The 20,865-nt window shown below is 37.8% G+C and overlaps 1 protein-coding gene across 3 annotated transcripts in view; it reads right to left on the bottom strand.

The window, feature by feature from the left end:
• The window catches only part of LOC134357445 (nuclear cap-binding protein subunit 1), a 60,409-nt gene that overhangs the window by 27,959 nt on the left and 11,585 nt on the right, over positions 1 to 20,865 (bottom strand). Inside the window, exons 1-10 of one of the 3 annotated variants that reach the window (XM_063069032.1) lie at positions 18,011 to 18,057; positions 17,258 to 17,366; positions 14,499 to 14,596; positions 13,793 to 13,856; positions 11,929 to 12,039; positions 11,131 to 11,195; positions 10,162 to 10,224; positions 8,169 to 8,243; positions 5,426 to 5,529; positions 4,543 to 4,668 (exon numbers count right to left, since the gene is read on the bottom strand). In XM_063069032.1, the coding sequence (XP_062925102.1) occupies positions 4,543 to 4,668; positions 5,426 to 5,529; positions 8,169 to 8,243; positions 10,162 to 10,224; positions 11,131 to 11,195; positions 11,929 to 12,039; positions 13,793 to 13,856; positions 14,499 to 14,596; positions 17,258 to 17,293 (742 nt within the window). In that variant the 5' untranslated portion in view covers positions 17,294 to 17,366; positions 18,011 to 18,057. Of the gene's footprint in view, positions 1 to 4,542; positions 4,669 to 5,425; positions 5,530 to 8,168; positions 8,244 to 10,161; positions 10,225 to 11,130; positions 11,196 to 11,928; positions 12,040 to 13,792; positions 13,857 to 14,498; positions 14,597 to 17,257; positions 17,367 to 18,010; positions 18,227 to 20,865 lie in introns of those variants that run through there. The other 2 variants (XM_063069031.1, XM_063069033.1) reach the window with 2 other exon arrangements.

Below are 20,865 nucleotides of genomic sequence, written 5' to 3'. Positions count from 1 at the left end.
CACCCCAGTCGACTCACAGGTGAAGTGTTGCCTCACCTGGAAGGACTGTTTTGGGCCCTGAACGGTGGTAAGGGAGGAAGTGTAAGGGCACGTGTAGCACTTGTTCCGCTTACACGGATAAGTGCCAGGAGGGAGATCAGTGGGGAGGGATGGGCGAGACCCGACGCAGACTGGGAGACCGCTTTACTGAACATCTACACTCTGTCCGCCAGAGAAAGCAGGATCTCCCAGTGGCCACACATTTTAATTCCACATCCCATTCCCATTCTGACATGTCTATCCATGGCCTCCTCTACTGTAAAGATGAAGCCACACTCAGGTTGAAGGAACAACACCTTATATTCCATCTGGGTAGCCTCCAACCTGATGGCATGAACATCGACTTCTCTAACTTCCGCTAGGCCCCACCTCCCCCTCGTACCCCATCTGTTACTTATTTTTATGCACACATTCTTTCTCTCACTCTCCTTTTTCTCCCTCTGTCCCTCTGAATATACCTCTTGCCCATCCTCTGGTTTCCCCCCCCTTGTCTTTCTTCCCGGACCTCCTGTCCCATGATCCTCTCGTATCCCCTTTTGCCTATCACCTGTCCAGCTCTTGGCTCTATCCCTCCCCCTCCTGTCTCCTCCTATCATTTTGGATCTCCCCCTCCCCCTCCAACTTTCAAATCCCTTACTCACTCTTCCTTCAGTTAGTCCTGACGAAGGGTCTAGGCCTGAAACGTCGACTGCACCTCTTCCTACAGATGCTGCTTGGCCTGCTGCGTTCACCAGCAACTTTGATGTGTGTTGCTTGAATTTCCAGCATCTGCAGAATTCCTGTTGATGACGTATAGCTCTGGGGTTGTGCTCCCAATGGGTTTTTTTTTTTCAGTTTTTTTTAGATCACAAGGATTTTTTCTCTTAGTTAGTAGGGGTTCTTTTTTTTCTTTCTTCTTTCTTTCAAAAAAAATTAACACTTTATTTTTCTATTATTGATATATTGCTTAGTTTTGTTAATCAGTTATTTGCTAATTTAATTCTTTATTGTACATATTGACATATTGACTTGATTATCTTAACGTATTTTTTGCTGATTTTTAATAATAATTAATAAAAAAGATTTTTTAAATGAAAACCAATTCTTCAGAAAGAATTAACGGAGGATCAGAAGATGTAGAATCCTTGTGGGTAGAGTTGAAGAACTGCAAGGGTAAAACAACCCTGATGGGAGTTATATAAAGGCCTCCAAATTGTAGCCAGAATGTGGGCTACAAACTACAGCAGGAGATAAAAAATGCATGTCAAAAGGAAAATGTTACAACAGTCATGAGGGATTTCAATATGCAGGTATATTGGGAAAGTCAGGTTGGTGCTGATTTTGGATCCCAAGAGAAAATTTGTAGAGTGCTTACAAGATGGCTTTTAAGAGCAGCTTGTGGTTGAGGCCACTTGGGGATCAGCTATTCTGGATTGAGTGTTGCGTTATGAACCGGGTTTAATTAGGAAGCCTAAGGTGAAGGAACCCCTAGGAGGTAGTGACTATAATATGATAGAACTCACCTTGCAATTTGAAGGGGAGAAACTAAAGTCAAATCAGTATTACAGTGGAGCAAAGGGAATTATCACAGTATGGGAAGTATGAGAGAGGACCTGACCAAAGTTTACTGTAAGAGGACACTAGTAACAATGACAGCAGAGCAGGAATGGTTGGAGTTTCTAGGAGCAATTCGGAAGGTGCAGGATAGATACATAACACAGAAGTAGTATTCTAAAGGCAGAATGACACCACCAAAGCTGACAAAGGAATTCAAAGCCAACATTACAGCAAGAGAGAGCAAAAATCAGTTGGAATTTAGAGGGTTAGGAAGCTTTTAAAAACCAATAGAAGGCACTAAGAAAGCTAAAAGATGAAATATGAAGGCAAATAAGACAATAATATGAAAGAGGATACCAAAAGTATTTCAAGATATATAAAGAGTAAAAGAGACGTGAGAGTAGGTATCCATCAGCTGGAAAAGGATGCTGGAGAGGTAGTAGTGGGGGAAAAAGTTGGATGAACTGAATACATAGGGAGAAGGTACTTGGGAAGCTGAAAAGTCTGAAGGTAGAAGAGTCACCTGGACCAGATAGACTATACCCCAGGGTTCTGGAAGAAGTAGCTGAAGAGATTGTGGAGGCACTGGTAATGATCTTTCAAGAATCACTAGGTTTTGGCATGAATCCAAAGGACTGGAAAATCACAAATGTGAATCTACTCTTCGAGAATGGAGGGAGGCAGAAGAAAGCAAATTATAGCCCAGTTAGCCTAATCTCAGTGGTTCGGAAGATGTTGGAATCAATTGCTAAGGACTTCAGGGTACTTGGAGACAGATGGTAAAATAGGCCAAAGTTAGCATGGCTTCCTTAGGGAAAACCTTGCTTGACAAATCTGTTGGAATTCTTTGAGGAAATAACAAATAGGATGAGCAATGGAGTATCAGTGAATGTTGTGTACTTGGATTTTCAGAAGGCCTTTGGAAGGTGCCACACAGGAGGCTGCTTATCAAAATAAGAGCCCATGGTACTACAGGAAAGATACTAGCATGGATAGAGCACTGGCTGATTAGCAGGAGGCAAAGAGTGGAGAAAAAAGGAAGTCTTTTCTGATTGGCTGCTGGTGACTAGTAGTGTCAATGTTGGGACCGCCTGTTTTAGATTATATGTCAATTATATGGATGACAGAATTTTTGTCTTTGTGACCAAGTCATGAAGATAGGTGGAGGGATATATAATGTTGAGGAAACAGGGAGGCTGCAGAAGAACTTAAGACCGATTAAGAGAATGGGCAAAGAAGTGACAGATGGAACAGAGTATTGAAAAGTGCAAGGTGATGCACATTAGTAGAAGGAATGAAAGCATAGACTATTTTCAAAACAGGGAAAAAATGCATAAGTCTGAGGTGCAAAGGGACTTGGGAGTCCTCATGCAGGATTCCCTAAAGGTTAACTTGCAGATCAAGTTGGTGGTGAGGGAGGCAAATGCAATGTTAGCATTTATTTTGAGAGGGCGAGAATATAAAAATAAGGATGTAATGCTGAGGCTTTATAAGGCACAGGGGAGGCCTCACTTGGGTTTCCTGTGAGCAGTTTTGGGCCCTTTATCTTAGGGGAGAGTGCTCAAAGCAGGTTCATGAAAATCATGCAACACACATCAAAGTTGCTGGTAAACGCAGCAGGCCAGGCAGCATCTCTAGGAAGAGGTACAGTCGGCATTTCGGGCCGAGACCCTTTGTCAGGACTAACTGAAAGAAGAGCTAGTAAGAGATTTGGAAGTGGGAGGGGGAGGGGGAGATCCAAAATGATAGGAGAAGACAGGAGGGGGAGGGATGGAGCCAAGAGCTGGACAGTTGATTGGCAAAAGGGATATGAGAGGATCATGGGACGGGAGGCCCAGGGAAAAAGAAAAGGGGGAGGGGGGGGAATCTGCAGAAGTCCTCGTGTTTGCGTCATGAAAATCATTCTGGGAATGAAAGGGGTTCATTCCCAAAGTGATTTTCACATGAGTGGTTGATGGGCCAGGGCCTGTATTTACTGGCATGAGGGGGAGATCTCATTGAACCTTATCGAATGTTGCAAAGCCTTGATAGAGTAGATGTAGAGAGGATGCTTCCAGTGGGGGTGGGAGATGGAGTCAAGGACCAGAGGGCAGAACCTGAAAATATAGGGACGTCCATTTAGAATAGAGATTAGGAGGAATTTCTTTAACCAGAGGACGGTGAATCTGCGAAATTTGTTGCCACATACAGCTGTGGAGGCCAGGTCATTAGGTGTATTTAAGGAGGGGGGTTGATAAATCAGAGCATGAAAGTACGGGGAGAAGGCAGGAGCATCGAGTTGAAAGGGAGATAGATCAGCCATGATCAAGTGGTGGAGCTGAATGGACTGATTCTGCTCCTATGCTTTCTGGTCTTATATTTCTTGCAAGTAAATAGCCTTACTACTTTTGTATGCCTCTTTCCTATTTACACATTTAACCTGTGTCGCTCTAATGCTGCGTTTTCTTTGTTTTGTGTATTTACAATCTCTTATAAGAACAAGAAAACGTGGAAATAAGTCATTCACCTGCTGCCACCAACTTTCAATAAAATCAAAGATGATCTTTTATCTTAGCTTCATCTTCCAGCACTAATTCTACATCATCAGTTTTCTTACTATCCAAAGATATATCCATCTCTACCTTGAATACCCTCTGCAAATTCTCTCCAGAGTTCTTTTAAGCAGAGAATTCCAAAATATCCCCTGCCTTCTGGGTGAAGAATTTGCTTCTCATCTCCATCTAGATTGGCTGACTCTTTGAGATTGTGGGCTTTAGTTCCAAATTCTCAAACCAGGGTAAACATCTGCAATAATTTATCAAATGCTCCCATGTACAGTTAATACATATCCTCCTCCTCCAATATTTCATGAAAGAACTCAAATCAGATTAGACAGCACTTTTAACGTCTGTTTTTCAGGTGGATGCAATTATGACTTTGAAAGTGGCCTCAAACAATTTCTACATCAAAATTAAGAAGATTCCTTACCATCATCATCATCCTCTTGATTAGGATTTGGGAGATCTTTTAGTATGCTCAGAATTTCATCATTATTTGCTTTGCTTTTAATAGCATTGCATAAACTGACAGCCACAGCATAACCAGGCAGAGAACCTAAAACAGTAATGAAAAATAATCTGAATGGCCTCAAAATTCATGATGTTTTGAAATTTCAATTGGCTACATTGCGAATCTGGTACAACAGTATTTATCATTTCAGCACCATTACCTTGCTTACAGTGTTTTAAAGTATACAGTAATTTTAACTCATTGACATTCAAATGTACATGCATGACATGAGTGAGATGCCACAGATGTACATATGAATTAGAATAAGTGTGTACCAAGAGCGTTAAGACATGCATTTCCAAAATACATGTTGCATGTAAGAACACAAGAAAGTGCCAGCAAGAATCAAACACACCATAAAGCTGTGATATTTCAACCTGGTTTTAAGGAAGTGCTGCAATGTACAACTAAAATTAACCGATCATGCAGGTTGAAACCAGTACACATTAACTTTGCCCCTTGTGTCGATTTTCAACTCCTCCTACATCAAAATTCAGTTGCAATTTGAACTGCATAGTTAAGACAAAATTTCACAACTTGCTAAATAAAAATGCCAATATAAGAAAGCCTCCAGATCAGCCTATCCCCTTCAAACTTGTGTTCTAGGCACCATCATTAAGCAACTTCAATAATAGTTAGAATTATGCAATTTTTTTTTTACAAGTAGTAAAAGGTGAATGGATAAGATTCAATTTCTAATATTTCAGTATGACACAGGAATTAGTGAAATCATAAAACTATATTCCCAGATCATACAATAAAAGTTACAATCTACTAATCCAAATAAAAGCTCATTACTTACTGTTGCTCTCATCCCCATACTTGTAAACACATAATGGATTTGCTGGTAACAAGGCAGCAAAGTTCTCCGGCACAATATCCACTATTCTTTGATAATAGGAAAGCCTATGTGCAAAATGAGTTCATTTATATAGTTGTTAAAGATAACCAAAAACATGTATTTAAATACATATAGCTGCTTAAATTATAAGGTCAATAAACAATGAAAATAGATCTTAATGAAATCAAGTGGTACGCTCGATTCTTCCTCATTAACTTGAGGTGGGAAAGCTGTAAGTATACACTGCAGCTTAGACTATCTGTCTGTGTACAAAGATGAACGCTGGAGAATATCCGTGCTTCAGGAATTAGCTTTCACTGATCACTTTAAGGTCAATGGGTTTCAAGAGAAATTGTTCACTATTTTAAAAGAACTATTTAAAATTACAATGCAAGTCTCTGCAATCCCTACTGAAAAATCTTGTTTTCTTACAGGTGATAAAATAGGAACAATGAGGGAGCAAAAGGATTTGCGCCTGTGTATTCAGCTCACAAGTAATCAAAAGGGCATGAGGATGTTAGCCCTTAACTCAAGGGAAATAGATTACAAAGGAGTAGGAGTAATGATGCTTTGTGTGCAAACATTGCAATGAAGGGAGCATCTTTATAGTAAGAGGCAGTTGAGGAGGTCATGTACAATGACCTTTCCCATGACAGAAGCAGCAAGACCCCTCTATAATTACCACAACTGGGTTTGTTTACTGGTCAAATTCCCAAATTACTTTTGGAACACTTTACTCAGTTCTTGACATCACCTCAAAGGCTTTGGTGGGAGTAAAATACAGATATATAAGAATGAGTGTTACTCAAAGGATTAAATTAGTAAGATATATCACATTAACTTGGGTTGCTTCATTTAAAATTAATTCAATTGAGCTACAGGACCAATATAAAAAAAAATGACTGACGAAATAAAAAACAAGTTCTTGATTGATGTTTCATTCTACTCTAGAGGAGCTAGCACATTGTTAAAGCAATTGCAATAACTACAGAGAGGACTCCCTGCTCTCTGCTGCAAGGAAGGCCACTGTACAAGTCTTCCTCAATTGCCTTCTATCAAAAAATTGCAGTATGGATTCAATCTATTTAGTGGCACAATGAATTTGATCTTCCCCACAAAACTAAAGCAAAGAGCAGTTCCCATGCAAGTTCTCCCCCACCCTCACAAATATCTCTGACTTTGTCAATCAATAGGAACTGCAGAGTATCCATTCCAAATTGGTCTGCTTTTGGAAATTTGTCTAAATGCTGTATATACTTCATCTCAGATACTTCCAGATAGACTGAAAGGCAGGGTGTAAGGTTCGGAGGTTTCACTCATTCTTCCGCAAATATCACTTCTCTCTTCGTGACACTGAGACAGCCCTGCTTCATCTCTGCGAGCTTCACAGTGATCTGTCCCGCTAGTATGATGAAGTGATACTGAGGCTTTGGGCCTACTCTGGGGAGTCAGATCTAAGGACTCAGTTCGGTTTGGAATGCTGTTGTTCACTTCTATTGTTGGCAAGATTTGTGGATTCTTTTCTCTTTCTCTGTGCATTGGGATTTGGTCTTTATTTTTTTTAATTGGGTTCTTTCAGGTTTCTTGCTTTGTGGCTGCCTGTAAGCAGACAAATCTCAAGGTTGTATAATTTATACATTCTTCAATAATAAATGTAATTTGAATCTTTGAATGTTGGCTTGCAGCCTGCGAATTTAAACAATGGGTTCATACAGGCACAGTACAGACTGGCATCAAGCAGAGCTGTGTCATCAACCTAACTTTATTCTTGCTGCAACACTACATCTCATTTCAAACAAATATTCTGCTCAAATGGAGCCATCCTATAGGACAAATGGGTCACCTGCCTTCAGTCAGTATCTGGAGTACTTAGACGACACGTTTGGAAGCTCACCTCCAAGTGATTCTCTGTTAATTAAATGAAACAGACAAGCAAATCGGTCTAGCACTGAATATCTACAAATCAAAGCTCCCCTACTATTATGCCCAAATGTACCAATCAGCCCTTGGCAAGAAAAATCTACGATGAGATCCTACAAAACATGGGCCACTTCCTCTCTCAGGAGTTCACTCAGAGTGAAGGTGGATGTTAATAAAAGAATTCATCATCACATTCACTAATCTAGTACAGCCTTTTGGCAAAATAGTAAGAGAATATTTGAAAATCAATATCCCAAAACCTGTAGTGATCCAGACCTTCCTGTTCGCCCGAGATACGGACTACCCACACCTTAAAGCACCAAGAGGCACTGACAAAGCTGCTGCAGCAACAAACTTTTCCTAATCCACTAGCATGAAAGTGAAGTCTGCATTTTCTGCTGAACCAAACCCTCTAGCACTGGGGTTCTTAGTCACACTTTATTGATCCTGAGAGAAGTTCTACTTACATTCATCCAGCTCCAGTTAGTAGGCCATGGTGTTTACATGCCAAAGCCCAGTCTACCAAAACAGACACTTCAAGTTTGGTCATTGCAAGAGGATAGAGAAAGACTCAAGAATATCTTTGAAATCTCCTTGAAAAGTATAACTTCCACTTTCTCAGATGAGAATGAACATTTTTATTTTCAAACTTTGTGATGCAAGGCACAAAACAAACATTTGGAAAATCCAATTCCTTTTATGGTAAATTGGGCATTGCCATTTTTGACAAAAGCAATATCCACCATACAAAAATAGCAGGGATCATAAACCAAAGTTTACTTACCTCATACATTTCTCCAACACTTCACGCAAAAACTTCGGTTTGGCTTTGTCAGGATCCAGAGCCAGGCAGTCAGACCTGTGTGCATATTGAGAGAAGAGGGTGTGTAACCATTTTGGTGGGGTTGGGGAGAGTGGGAAGAAGGGATAACATGGGGACATTTGGCAGAAGAGTGTCACATTGACATGTTAGTAAAGGAGCCCATTGGCAGGGAGAGAGAGTGTGAATGTGTGTTTGCAGTACAGAGAAAAAACTCATTATTTATGCAACAAAATATAAGTACAGAAATATGCCAATCTATTGGAATGCTTATGAGAAAACAAGCAGTCCCTTAAACTCTAATAAAATGGACCTTAGTAAAAATCATAATCACACTGTACATTACAGCCATTGGCATGTGCACCCAAAGGCTTAATGTATTGCCACAATACCAACACAGTTTATCAATGTCAGTATCAATATTGTTAACAACTTCAGACTCAGAAGTGTGCATGTGATGTCCAATTATGATCCATTATTGTAGAAAGCTCCTCCCTGTTCCTCTAAGCTTTGATCTACCCCACTTGCTTATTCAGAGATCTTAATTCCTTCAACAAATAGTTAATTCCAATGTCTGCGAATAAAATTTCTGACTGAACAGTGTCAACATGGCCTGAAAAACCATTCTTCACAGTTCCTCAGCATGCCCACAGATAAGGAAGCCACTGATTAAAAAAAAACACACCAAATTTCAATGCCAGAATGCAGTCTCAGCACACAATTCTAGCAGCTAATTCATGGTCACATACATAAATAATAAATATCACAAAACTATACACAGAGACACACTGAAACTGCTACACGTCACCATCGCACCCAAAGATGATGGAACCTTGATATACTACCAACCCCAGAACACTTGCCCTGCAATGTAACAGCACATTTGCGAGAGACAAAGGAACTCTCATCCTTAACTGCGAAATCATCTAACACAGATGTATAGGAATATATACTACAGCACAATCTTTGACTTCTTGTTAAAATATAGAAGTTGGTTAATAGTATATTTTATTATCTGATAAGTCTGTTTTTTCTTTTCTCCCTCAAACAGCTTCGACTTTGGTAGTGGGTGTAGATCCCTTGTTTTTAATAAAATTGTTTATATTCTAATATACGAATTAATCTAATCAATATGAATATAGAGTAAGGAATTTGTGATTCAATATGCTGTATCTGGTATTATTATACTTTTTCTTTTGTCTTATAATGTGTATTCTTTTGAACTCTGTATTCTTCTATATAGAAATCAATAAACAATATTGAAAAAGAAAATGTTATTAGCTACATCAATGAAAATTCACAAATAGTAATGATGCACATCTAATGCAAAGCAACATCACCATGCTACTACACAAAGAGTTACAGCCACTGGTACAGCTGACCAGGTTTAAGTAGCGAGCTTTGTCTTTAAACCACTAATGTTTACCTTGTGACTGTATTCATGGCTGCAATATTCAATTGCTGGAATAAATAAAATTCTGTCCTCTAACCCCTGCCACTTTTAATCAGTACCATCGCCACTGGTCTGCAAAACGAACTGAACCACCAATTTTGGATATATAGTTTTCCTTCTTCCCACTAGAGAAGGAAGCTCACTTGAAGTATGCCTAAACTGCAGGAAAATACCCTTAGCAGATAATCAAAACTACAGATTCTGTCACTTGCTGATCTGCCACTTGGTGGTGCAGAAGAACTGTTCAGCAATGATTTACTACAGATCTCTAGCTCCTATTCCACTTCCAACAGCCTCTAACCAATATGAAAAGGCCTGAGATGTCAGAGCAATACAATCATACCTGCCGCTACCCTCCTGCACCAACTGCTTTGACTAGGTCACTTAAGTTGCCCTTTTACAGCAAGTTAAAATATGCAAAGGATTCAAATTATAGTTCTACTTGAGGGCTAATTTAAAGAAACTCCAAATTCATGTTTGTAATCCAAAATAAGCAATACCTACCAGTCATCCCAACTCCATCTGAATTGAAAATTACTTAAATGATGAGAAAACCAGTTGATAAATCTGAAAATGCAAAAAATATAAAATTTGGAGGAATAAATTTAACAACATCAAGTCAGTGAGGTGGGGGATTGAGCAGGAACGGGAAGGTGAAGGGAGGAAGAAACATTTTCTACCTGGAGAATTTCACTCTGAGTTGAACTGATTAGCTCATTAAACTTACACAGAATAATGCTGATTTCTGATCACTCTCTGCACAGACTATTCAAGCTTTGAAATGTCACAAACACAACCACTTTGTTAGGGAGAAGGCTACCATTGAATCCATGCTCTTATTATTGCAAGGTTGATTTTAAATTTTCTCTGGTCTTCTAAGACTTAATTCAACAATCTAGTTATGGGTCCATCCACATTGGCAGTAATGAGTATTTTTATTGTGCAAGCCCAATGGTTATTCAGTGACAGGCTATCTCAAACTTCACAAAGAACTTTAATTCTACTCCGCACTCATGTAACTACTGAAGAATCACAAGTAATTTCTTTCTCTTTAACCCAAGCCCCACTAGCACACCAAGACTAGTACGAGAACAGTCAACCTAGCACAGAAGATGCAGTTGTAACTAAGAAACTCCAAGTTAAGTGTGGTACTACAACAGATCACACAGTTGGCATTTACCATTGTACATCTAAATAATTCCTTGAGGGAGGGGTGGAGGGGTGGGGGGAGGCGGGAAGGCAGAGGAGCAGGGGAGGCAGAGGGGTGGGGGGAGAGATGGAGAAAGTAATCTTATCTCTGTAAAGCAATGATGCCAAATGGGAGAAAATATTAACTGGGATAATTCTGTACTCTGACATTCTCACTAACTACTCCTCAATCTTGTCCTGGATCACATTTATATTAAAATTCTACAATTTAAAACAAGAATATTTATACCATACAAAGCTACTTTTAAAACAATGCAAAGTCACCTGTCCACGCAAATTGTATTCATTGCATCGATCCGCATGTATAACATCTCAGTGGCTTGTGCAAGCTGATTGACTAGTTAAGTAAAATATGCCATGAAATGTTGCTTTGAAAATAAAAGTCTGAAAGAGAGAAGGGAGGATGGTGACAGTTATCAATTGTTGAAGAGCAAAACAAAATCTCAATAGCAGATCAAGTCCACTAAAATGCAACTTAAAATACTTCAAAAATATCTTGAGTTTGCTTCATAGCCCCTAATTTGAAGTGCATGAATCCAGAAGGCATAACGAGAAGTACTAGAAATTATGAAAAACAGAATCTCAAACAACTTACACTCTAGTTGTTGGATAAGACAGCCAAGATTCAACTTCAAATTATTTAAGATGTGCTTCTTAATAGAGTCTACATATTCACGTGTACATATACAGTAAAGACAAATATATAAAATGTAAGCATGAACTATTCTTCTCAAATCAATTACCTAGATAACTCAAATGTCAACATCATATTTTCTCTTGCAATGACTTTCCAACACTGAGGTGTGTAGTAACTAAGGGTTTCTTTTGCAAGAAAAGTGAGAATAAGTGTGAAAACAAAGAAACACACACAAAATGCTGTAAGACACAGCAGGTCAGGCAGCATCTATAGAGAGGAACATGCAACCAACATTTGAACGAAGAAAGTTATATATAATGAATATGAAAATTATTACACCACATAACATTCAGAGTTTCTTTTACGCTATCTCCCAACTTTTTAACCATGGAGATGACCTTAATGGAACATTTCTAAAAGGATACAACTTGTGGCAAAGAGCCAGGCTGTAGTTTGCAGAGTTCAATCAATAATGTTGTATACATGACTTCAATATGAGGGGGTTGGGGCAACCGAAAAAGTTCTCCAAAGACAACCTATGAAACAATTGGTAGCATTATTACAGAGCACTTCTTATAGGTTACTGGAGGCAAACAGAAATACTAGTACATTAACATGTTTATAGTACCATAACAACCATACTTTAATGAGCATCTTAAAACCTCCAAACTTCAGCTAAAACAAGTGCAGAAATGTGGAAAAAAATGTCAAAATGTCAAGTTCCCTTTTTATGATTTGCTCACATGCACATTGAACTTGAACCATATACTCTAAAATTATCTACTTTTATTGTTGTTTACCTCTAAGCATCTCTTTTTTTCATTCCTTTCTCCTTTTTATTAAGGTCTAGAGGACGTATAGCATTTCAGCAGATTATGACTTCTCATTCATGTAGCATTCATGCTTTCGAGATGCTGTTTATAAGCCACTTTCGTAAACCTCTAGTTATTTGGTGATGTTGTACCCACAGTATTACTGTGTAGTGTCTCAGGATTTAGACCAGGTGATAAAAAGAGGGAATGGTAATATACCTCTATTTATTGAATGGTGTGTGACTTGCAGAATAACTTGAGTAAACTTTCAATGCATGTGCTACCCTTGACTTTCTGGAAGAAGTCATGATGAACTCCCCTCTGCTCAAACTACCCATCTGTACATTCCATCAGGCACTTCCTGCCCTATTGTGGGAAGAATCTCAGACAGTCATCTAGAGTCACAAAATTAAATCTAAGCAAGTCATACTCAATCCATAGGAACTGCCTGAGAAAATTCAGGGACTTGAAAGGTACTAATGAAGTAATCTGGGTGTGTAGTTGCATTAGATAGCAAATGGAAGATACCAGTCATACTTCATTGATAGTGAAGCCAATAAACATGTAAGGTAACAGATTAAGTAAATAAATTCTTGGTATTATCTCTGCGTCTCTTGCTAATTACCTTGTACTTGTAAAGGACACCGCATTTTTGCTTTATATTAGATTCCCATCATATCCTTCTATAAATCTGAACATTAACTTGCCTCTTAAACCTTTCTACTCCAAACTCCTCTGCATAATTCAACTCTTTCATCCTTAAATCATTCCAATAAATCTCTTCTGCATCCTCCCCGTAATCTTAATACTATTACTAGTAATAAGATTATGGGGACTGTTTGGAGGATAGAGTTTAGTAATACTCCCAATTACTAACAAGCTCAGCTTCTTTACTATTACACTTTCATTAAGCCAAACAATCACACAATATTTTTGGAAAGAAAGAGCTTCCTGATTTGTCCTATCAGCATGTCTACTCCCAAAAATCAATTTAAAATTGTATAATTTATATTGCTTCACCTTGCCCTTTATCAAAACACATCACCTCACACTAGTCTGCATTAAATTTTAAATGGCAACACATCTGCCTATATGATCAGTCTATTACAATTTTGTTCCTTATGAAACTATATTTCCTACTTTATGTTAATAACAAAATAATCCTCTGTATAATTGACCTTGACTTCAAACCATATCAAAAAATCAGGTGCTTTCAAAGCCATCCCCACTGCTTGACTTCTTTCAGTCTAAACAAGCATTCACTTCTGCTCTCTCTTTTTTATATAAATTAAACTTATATGCACACCTTAATAAAGCAAATCTTTATAGAATCCAAGATTTTATAAACTATACAAAATACCAGTGTCTGGAGAATTTTACAATTTGAGCTATCTTTTCTTCAGTTTCTTCATTAGCTAAGCAAAATTTCTGGTAAATAAAATTCAAGTTACCAAGTTCCATTATAAAAGGTACATACCTCTACTATATGGTAATTCAGAGGAATTTTGTTTTTTCCTGGATAACTCAGCAGCTGTGCAGCACTGTTAGTGAAAAAACATCAGGCACAACAAATTAAACTACCGAAATAAAAATTCCAAAATCACCCAGAAAATAGATTATCTTCTTGTGCAATGTTCAAATCTATCTCGTTAAATCTAATCCATATTTTTTACTGGCAAGATCAATTACTAGATACTGAAAAACTGACTTAGAATAACTTTAACACCATCATCAATAATTACTCCATTAATTGGTGCTCTGCGTATTGCTGACTGCACCAATACGTTTTAACTTTTTCCATTTTTTCTTTAGTTTTATAATATTGCATATTAATATTTAATACAGCATTAAAATACGTAAAACTCCAATAATCAATTAAGACATTTAGAAATCCAAGTGGTTCAGCAACAGACTCCAATGAAACTCACCGTGGTCACTTCCCCACCACGTTCCTTCAAAACTCGTGAAATTTGTTGAAAAATATACTAGAGTGTAACATCTAAAGTAAATTAAAATTGTGCTGGAGTCTTAATTAGAATGACGTCTAATGGTCTAGAAAAACTGCCAGTCCAAGCACTACACAAATCCTGAGTGTCAGATTAATGGAGTTTTACCATTATCGACATTCTCCTCAACAATAAAAAAAGTTACTACAGGAATTCAAAAAGATGTCCAAACTTTACCATGTTTTTCTTTCTCTCCAATGAGATTTGATAATACAACGGAGATTTTCCTCAATTACAAATCTCTCAACAGAGTGGCTGCCAGGCATGACTGGACCCTAAAGCAAGAGATTACAATAAAAATGTGATTTTTTTTTTAAAGCTGGTACTCTCAATTTAGCCATTTTTGACAGTATCCAGGTAACCATATAAAATAAATACAACTGAACATCAAACAAAATATCATGCTTGAAACAATTAACTCAGGCAACTGAAGTCTAACAAAACCGCAGTTCAAGATCTGAGCATCTCCTAGATTGCCAAAGATTAACTATCAATAAAGGTTTCAAAACAAACGTGTTTCAATGATGGAAATAATCCAAATAATTGAGCTGATTAGCAAACCGTAATACTTCATGTATACAAAACTAGTTTAAAAAACTAAGAAAAGGGATAAAGAGATAAAAGAATGTTTGAGTGGGGTGAAGGCCAAGAAGAGTGCATCATTAGCAGATAGGCAATTTATGGTGGTTGAACACCCAAAGGAACACGTTACTATTCAGTTTAAGTAACAATAGATAAATTGAAGAATAAGTATCTAGTCTTAGGCAATATTAAAATAAGAACAAGTAAACTTCCTGCTGTGATAAAATATTGTAACCAACAATTCCACATCAGTTGTCATATTACCACTGCCTACATTGTGCACATTATCTCACATGCTCACTAATCAACATCAGCTCCCACTTCACCAATGTCCCAGTTTAGTTTTCATACTCATTGTCCCTTATATGCCTCAGTCCTCCTGTACTATCTGGCCTCCTCCTGTGAACGTCAAACCCTCCAAGAACTTTCTGTTCTGAACTCCTGCACAACTCCCACAAAATGGCTGTAATTTTTGTCATGCTGTATGATTCTTTTTATAGACGAATCTCTAGAATGCTCTCTCTCTCTCTCCAGATTTCTCTCCTTCAAGCATACCCCTCTATGACCAAACCTTCAGTTAACCTTCTTATGTGTTTGGTTCTATCTAGTTTTCCAAAGTACAATTCTGTGAAGTACCTATGTGACATTTACTACATTAAAAACATGATATAAATGCAAGTTGTTGTTGTAACAGTGTATTCAAAAAAATAAACTAAAGCACTTAAAAACACTCTTGCTGACAAATCATTTATATTTAGACTGAATTTCTGGGTCAGAATATTGCTAAGAAATTTTCAATCCTCTGCCATACATCAGCCTCTTAGCCATTCTTCATAGAAGGCTACAAGGCAAATGTCAGTGAGGCTTTTGGGTCACTGAAAGTCAGCAAGTAATTAGCAAAGACTTTCTGATTTCACTCCTGAACCAAAGACTATCTTCAGGATAGGCAGACTTGACATAGAATGAAGACAGAACTGTTGTTCGGCACAACATCACAGAACTAATAACACAAAAATGTTGAAAACAGATTTGTTCCCCTAATGATAAATAGAAAATATCCAAATATATCTTTAAATTGTGAAACAACAATCAAATCAGTACCCACAACATTCTTTGCTCCAACTTCTTAAATTTCCCTTCCACTGTCATTGTGCCCAGGCATTATCTATGATACTGGCTCAGTTTATAACAGGAAAACCTTTTTTCAAAGGAGATGATTTATGGAGATAAAGTAATATTCCTAAAATGCATTGTGAACTATCAAGAGGCAGGTAGGTGAGTGCGAGACACAATCACAATGAGGCCAAACTCAGGTTGGAGGAGCAATACCCTATATTCCATCTGGATATCCTCCAACTTGATGGCACGAACATTGATAACTCTGAACTCCAGTAATTACTCCCCCCCCCACTCTTTTTCCATTCCTATTTTGATTAACCTCTCAGCCCTTCTGCTCTTCTTCCCTGCTTATCAAATCCCTCTACTCCTCCTCTTTCCTTTTAGTCCATGGTCCAGTCCTCTTCTAACAGATTCCTTCTTCTTCAGTCCTTTAGCTCTTCCACTTATCACTTCCCAGTTTCTTACTACATTCCCCCCTTCCCCCTCACCTGGTCTCACCTATCACCTGCCAGTTTGTACCCCTCCCCCACCCCACACCTTCTTATTCTGGTTTCTGCCACTCCCTTTCCAGACCTGATGACATTGTCTGCTGATACCCTCCATAAATGCTGCCTGACCTGCTGTATTCCTTTAGTATTCTGTGGGTTGCTCAGCACTTACAACATCTGAAGAAGACAGGTAATGGCCCGTTCCACTGGTAATAAGTGTCAAAAGCACAACCCAGTAATTTAGTAGCACATCTCACAGAACTCAAGGGGGAGAGCTCAGTTCCAAATCCACACTATCCCAGGAGTTATGGCAACATGCTTTGCTTTATTATTTTCCTTCAAAATGTCTATTATGCAAATGATCCATGTTTGATTCTAAAGATGTCAGCCTATTAAGGTTTCAAAAATTAACAACTAATTTAACGATTAAAATATCTGAACAATTATCACCATCCTATATTAAACAAATTAAATAAGTGATGCACATACATGAACAAAGGCCAAGAATTTGCAGTCAGCAGTGAATCAATGCTGAACTTCAAAAAAGCTGCCCTGAAAATTTAGCTTCCTTTTGTTGTTAAGCATTAATTCAAATGAACCTCTGATATCCTGCAACTGTGATGTTATTAAGCTGGCTACGCAGCCAATCACATTAAAGATTTCTCACGGATAGCATAAAGCACAGTTTTTAATTAACTTTTTAAGCATCATACAGATTGCTAAATGAAAAAAAAAATTGGAACATACACGTAAAAGAAAGAAAGACTTGCATTTATATAGCATCTTTCATGTCTCTTTCATAACGTCCCAAATCGTTTTACAGCCAATGATGTACGTTTGAAGTGTAGTCACTGTTCTAATGTAAGAAATATGTAACATGTGATTAAAGTAGCAACTGAAATACCACTTTTTTATTTTAATATCCATATTTTGAAATATTTATTTAAGGGAATGACAAGACATTTACATAACTGCTGAGGACCCAATAACTGGTTAAGAAATAATTGTCGCTTAATATGCCATTATAAACTCTTAAATCTCATACAATAAAACATAAGAGTTCAGAGTATTTTTCAGGGGGATTATTGCATATATTGGTTAAATTTTCTCAAATGTGAAGGCTGCAACAGCACAACCCATTGAGAATGTCTGTATCACTAACAGCAACTTCAGACTTTCCAGACTGAAGTACACTTGCAATCTAGTTACCGTGAATATCTGGGTTACTATTGCAAAATCTGGGCACAAATATTCATTTATTCAACTTAATTTTTAGTAGTTGATCATGCATTAAATTTTGAATTCATTAATATTCTGTGTTTACCCCAGTATTTACATAACCAACAACTTGCATCTGTATCACAATTTTAATGCTGAAAAGCATTTCAGGCACTGCACAGAAGTACAGTCATATTAAGAATCTGCCACTATTCAGCAAATGATTCTAAGTGCAGTTCATGTACTAGTGACCAACAACTGCAAAAATAAGCTGCTACATACCTCAGGGGCATCTGTGTAGTCGAACATTCTGAAAATGACTTGTGGAACAGGGTATACAGAGTCTTTTGTGTGAGGAGGTGGAGTAAAAGGCGGCAGGTTGTGCTGCAAGGCTTCACAGAGTACACTGTCAAAAGCCAAATATGGTCTCAAGATATGTTTCTCCTGCCAACGATCCTTTTTCAACTTCTGAATTTGTGCCCACAGACAGTCCAAGTACTGCAGAAAAATAAATACTTTTCAATGCTTAATCAGCCAGTCAGTCAAAGGTTGTAATGTAGTGTGTGCAAGAATTACTTCAATTTGATCTAAACTTTATTTTACTGATAAATGCTATAACAAAACCTCAGTTGGTTCTGGAAAAGGTACAACTAACAAGCTACCTGAATTAGAAAGCTGAAGTTGGTAAAGAAAAGAGATGACTTGGGCAAGATTAAAAGAAATGCCAGGAGGACAAAACTAGTGCAGATGAGCAAAGGTTCACCATGGATGTGATTGAGCCTATTCTGACTCTATTTATCCATAAGAACATAAGAAATAGGAGCAGGAGTCGGCCATCCGGCCCATCGAGCCTGCCCCACCATTCAATAAGATCATGGCTGATCTGTCCATAAACTCAGCTCCATCTACCTGCCTTTTCCCCATAACCCTCAATTCCCCTACTATGTAAAAATCTATCTAGCTGTATCTTAAATATATTTAGTGAAGAAGTCTCAACTGCTTCCATGGGCAGAGAATTCCACAGATTCACCACTTTCAGGGAAAAACAGTTCTTCTCATCTCTGTCCTAAACCTTCTCCCCTGAATCTTGAGGCAATGTCCCCTAGTTCTAGTCTCACCCACCAATGGAAACAACTTTCCTACTTCTATCTTATCTATCCCATTCAAAATTTTGTATGTTTCTATAAGATCCCCTCTCATTCTTCTGAATTCCAGAGAGTATAGTCCCAGGCGAATCAATCTCTCCTCATAGGTTAACCCCTTCATCCCTGGAATCAACCTGGTGAACCTCCTCTGCACTGCCTCCAAAGCCAGTATATCCTTCCTCAAGTATGGAGACCAGAACAGCACACAGTACTCCAGGTGCAGCCTCACCAGTACCCTGTATAGTTGCAGCATAACCTCCCTGCTCTTGAATTCAATCCCTCTAGCAATGAAGGCCAACATTCCATTTGCCTTAATAACCTGTTGTACCTGCAAGCCAACTTTTTGTGATTCATGAACAAGCACTCCCAAGTCTCTCTGCACAACAGCATGCTGCAATCTTTCACCATTTAAATAATAACCTGCTCTTCTATTATTCCTTCCAAAGTGGATGATCTCACATAAACCAATGTTGTATTCCATCTTCCAGACTTTGGCCCACTCACTTAACCTATCTATATCCCTCTGCAGAGGTCGAGGTCTTAATAGTACCACAATTCAATAGAAGCCAATGAAAGGGGAAGATGGTGAATGTGGATATGCAGATTAAGAAGCAGCATAATTTTTATGTATACTGTACAGGAGACAACAAGTGGCCGTTACATTATGTAATATATTTGATCATGTTACCCTTACCAAAGTAGAGTAAACCTGATAAATACTGTAACAAATTAGTGATCATTTCCAAAATTTGACTGGTTTGTGATCAATATTTCAAGTAAAAAACACAAATAAAATTTAATGAAAAAATATAGAATAATATGTGAACTTAGAATGTCTGTTCAGGAGAGGATTACATTCTGGAGTTTAGAGATTGCTGTTTACAAGAATCAGAGCTCTGATATGTAGCTAATTTTAGAAATGCGAATACTTAAATAATACAGCTATCAACTAAATTGTACAAATATTAATCAAAATTTCCAAAACCTCTCAATGCACTCGTAAATAAAGAGCAAAAATACTGTAAAGTAGTACCTGTGAAAGAAATACGCATAATTTATATGCAATTATTTGAAAATCTCATTTAAAATAACTAAGCAAATGCCCAAAGCAATGCACACCTAAACAAGTTACCAAGCTATTTCTGGTTAATTCCAAGACATCCGTGTTGAATTGTTACTACTTTCAGTTTTTCTAATCCAGCCATTTTCTCACATCATTGGGATAATTGCAAGAATTATCTTGCACATTAGAATGAATACAAGATCTCTATCTGTGTTGTTAATAGGTGGAAAGAGAGAAGTTCAGTGTTCCTTTCCCAAAGCTTTTTCAGATCACTTGATCTCCCTGATGTAATTTGTCAATTTTTATCTTTGCTTGTGATCGAGCAGTAATTAAACACAGATTTCACTTGCTAGGAATAACCAGGCTTCCGATTATCTCTTATAATTAAATTCATGCTGGGACTGAAGGCTCATTATACAGAGAGCTCTGATTTAAACATCCAAGCCTCCATGGTGCAGTACAAGATCTGCCAAACATAGCCTCTTCATAATCCAGACATTACTGCGTTGTCAAGCTACAAAACAGATTTATTTATCAATACTTTGGCCTATATATAAAATCATGTTCCACATTCCTTCTTCTCCTCAACCCTTTGCATCTTGCCGAATTTCTAGATACCATTTCCTCTTTCCTTTGTGTAGTCTCATTTCTACTTGTCCATAGGCCTTCAATCAAGATAGAACAAATAAAAAGTAGAAACCTTTACCAATTTTGCTGAAATGGCATTATTTAAGTGATGAGGAGCAGAAGAATCACGAGCATTGCTTAATAATTAAAGTTTTAAAGTTTGCATTATTTTAGTTGTGAATCAAGGTATATACAAGCCTTGATATTAAGCAATATCATACTTATAGACAATTTCCTCACAGCATGCGTTTTACTCGATTAGCTTTTGCACTGGCCCTTCAATTACTACAACGGACTTACGG

The sequence above is a fragment of the Mobula hypostoma genome, chromosome 16 (genome assembly GCF_963921235.1).
Source record: "Mobula hypostoma chromosome 16, sMobHyp1.1, whole genome shotgun sequence".
Lineage (NCBI taxonomy): Eukaryota > Metazoa > Chordata > Chondrichthyes > Myliobatiformes > Myliobatidae > Mobula > Mobula hypostoma.
The sequence above is the reverse complement of the archived record's forward strand: the minus strand, read 5'-3'. Positions and strand labels throughout refer to the sequence as shown.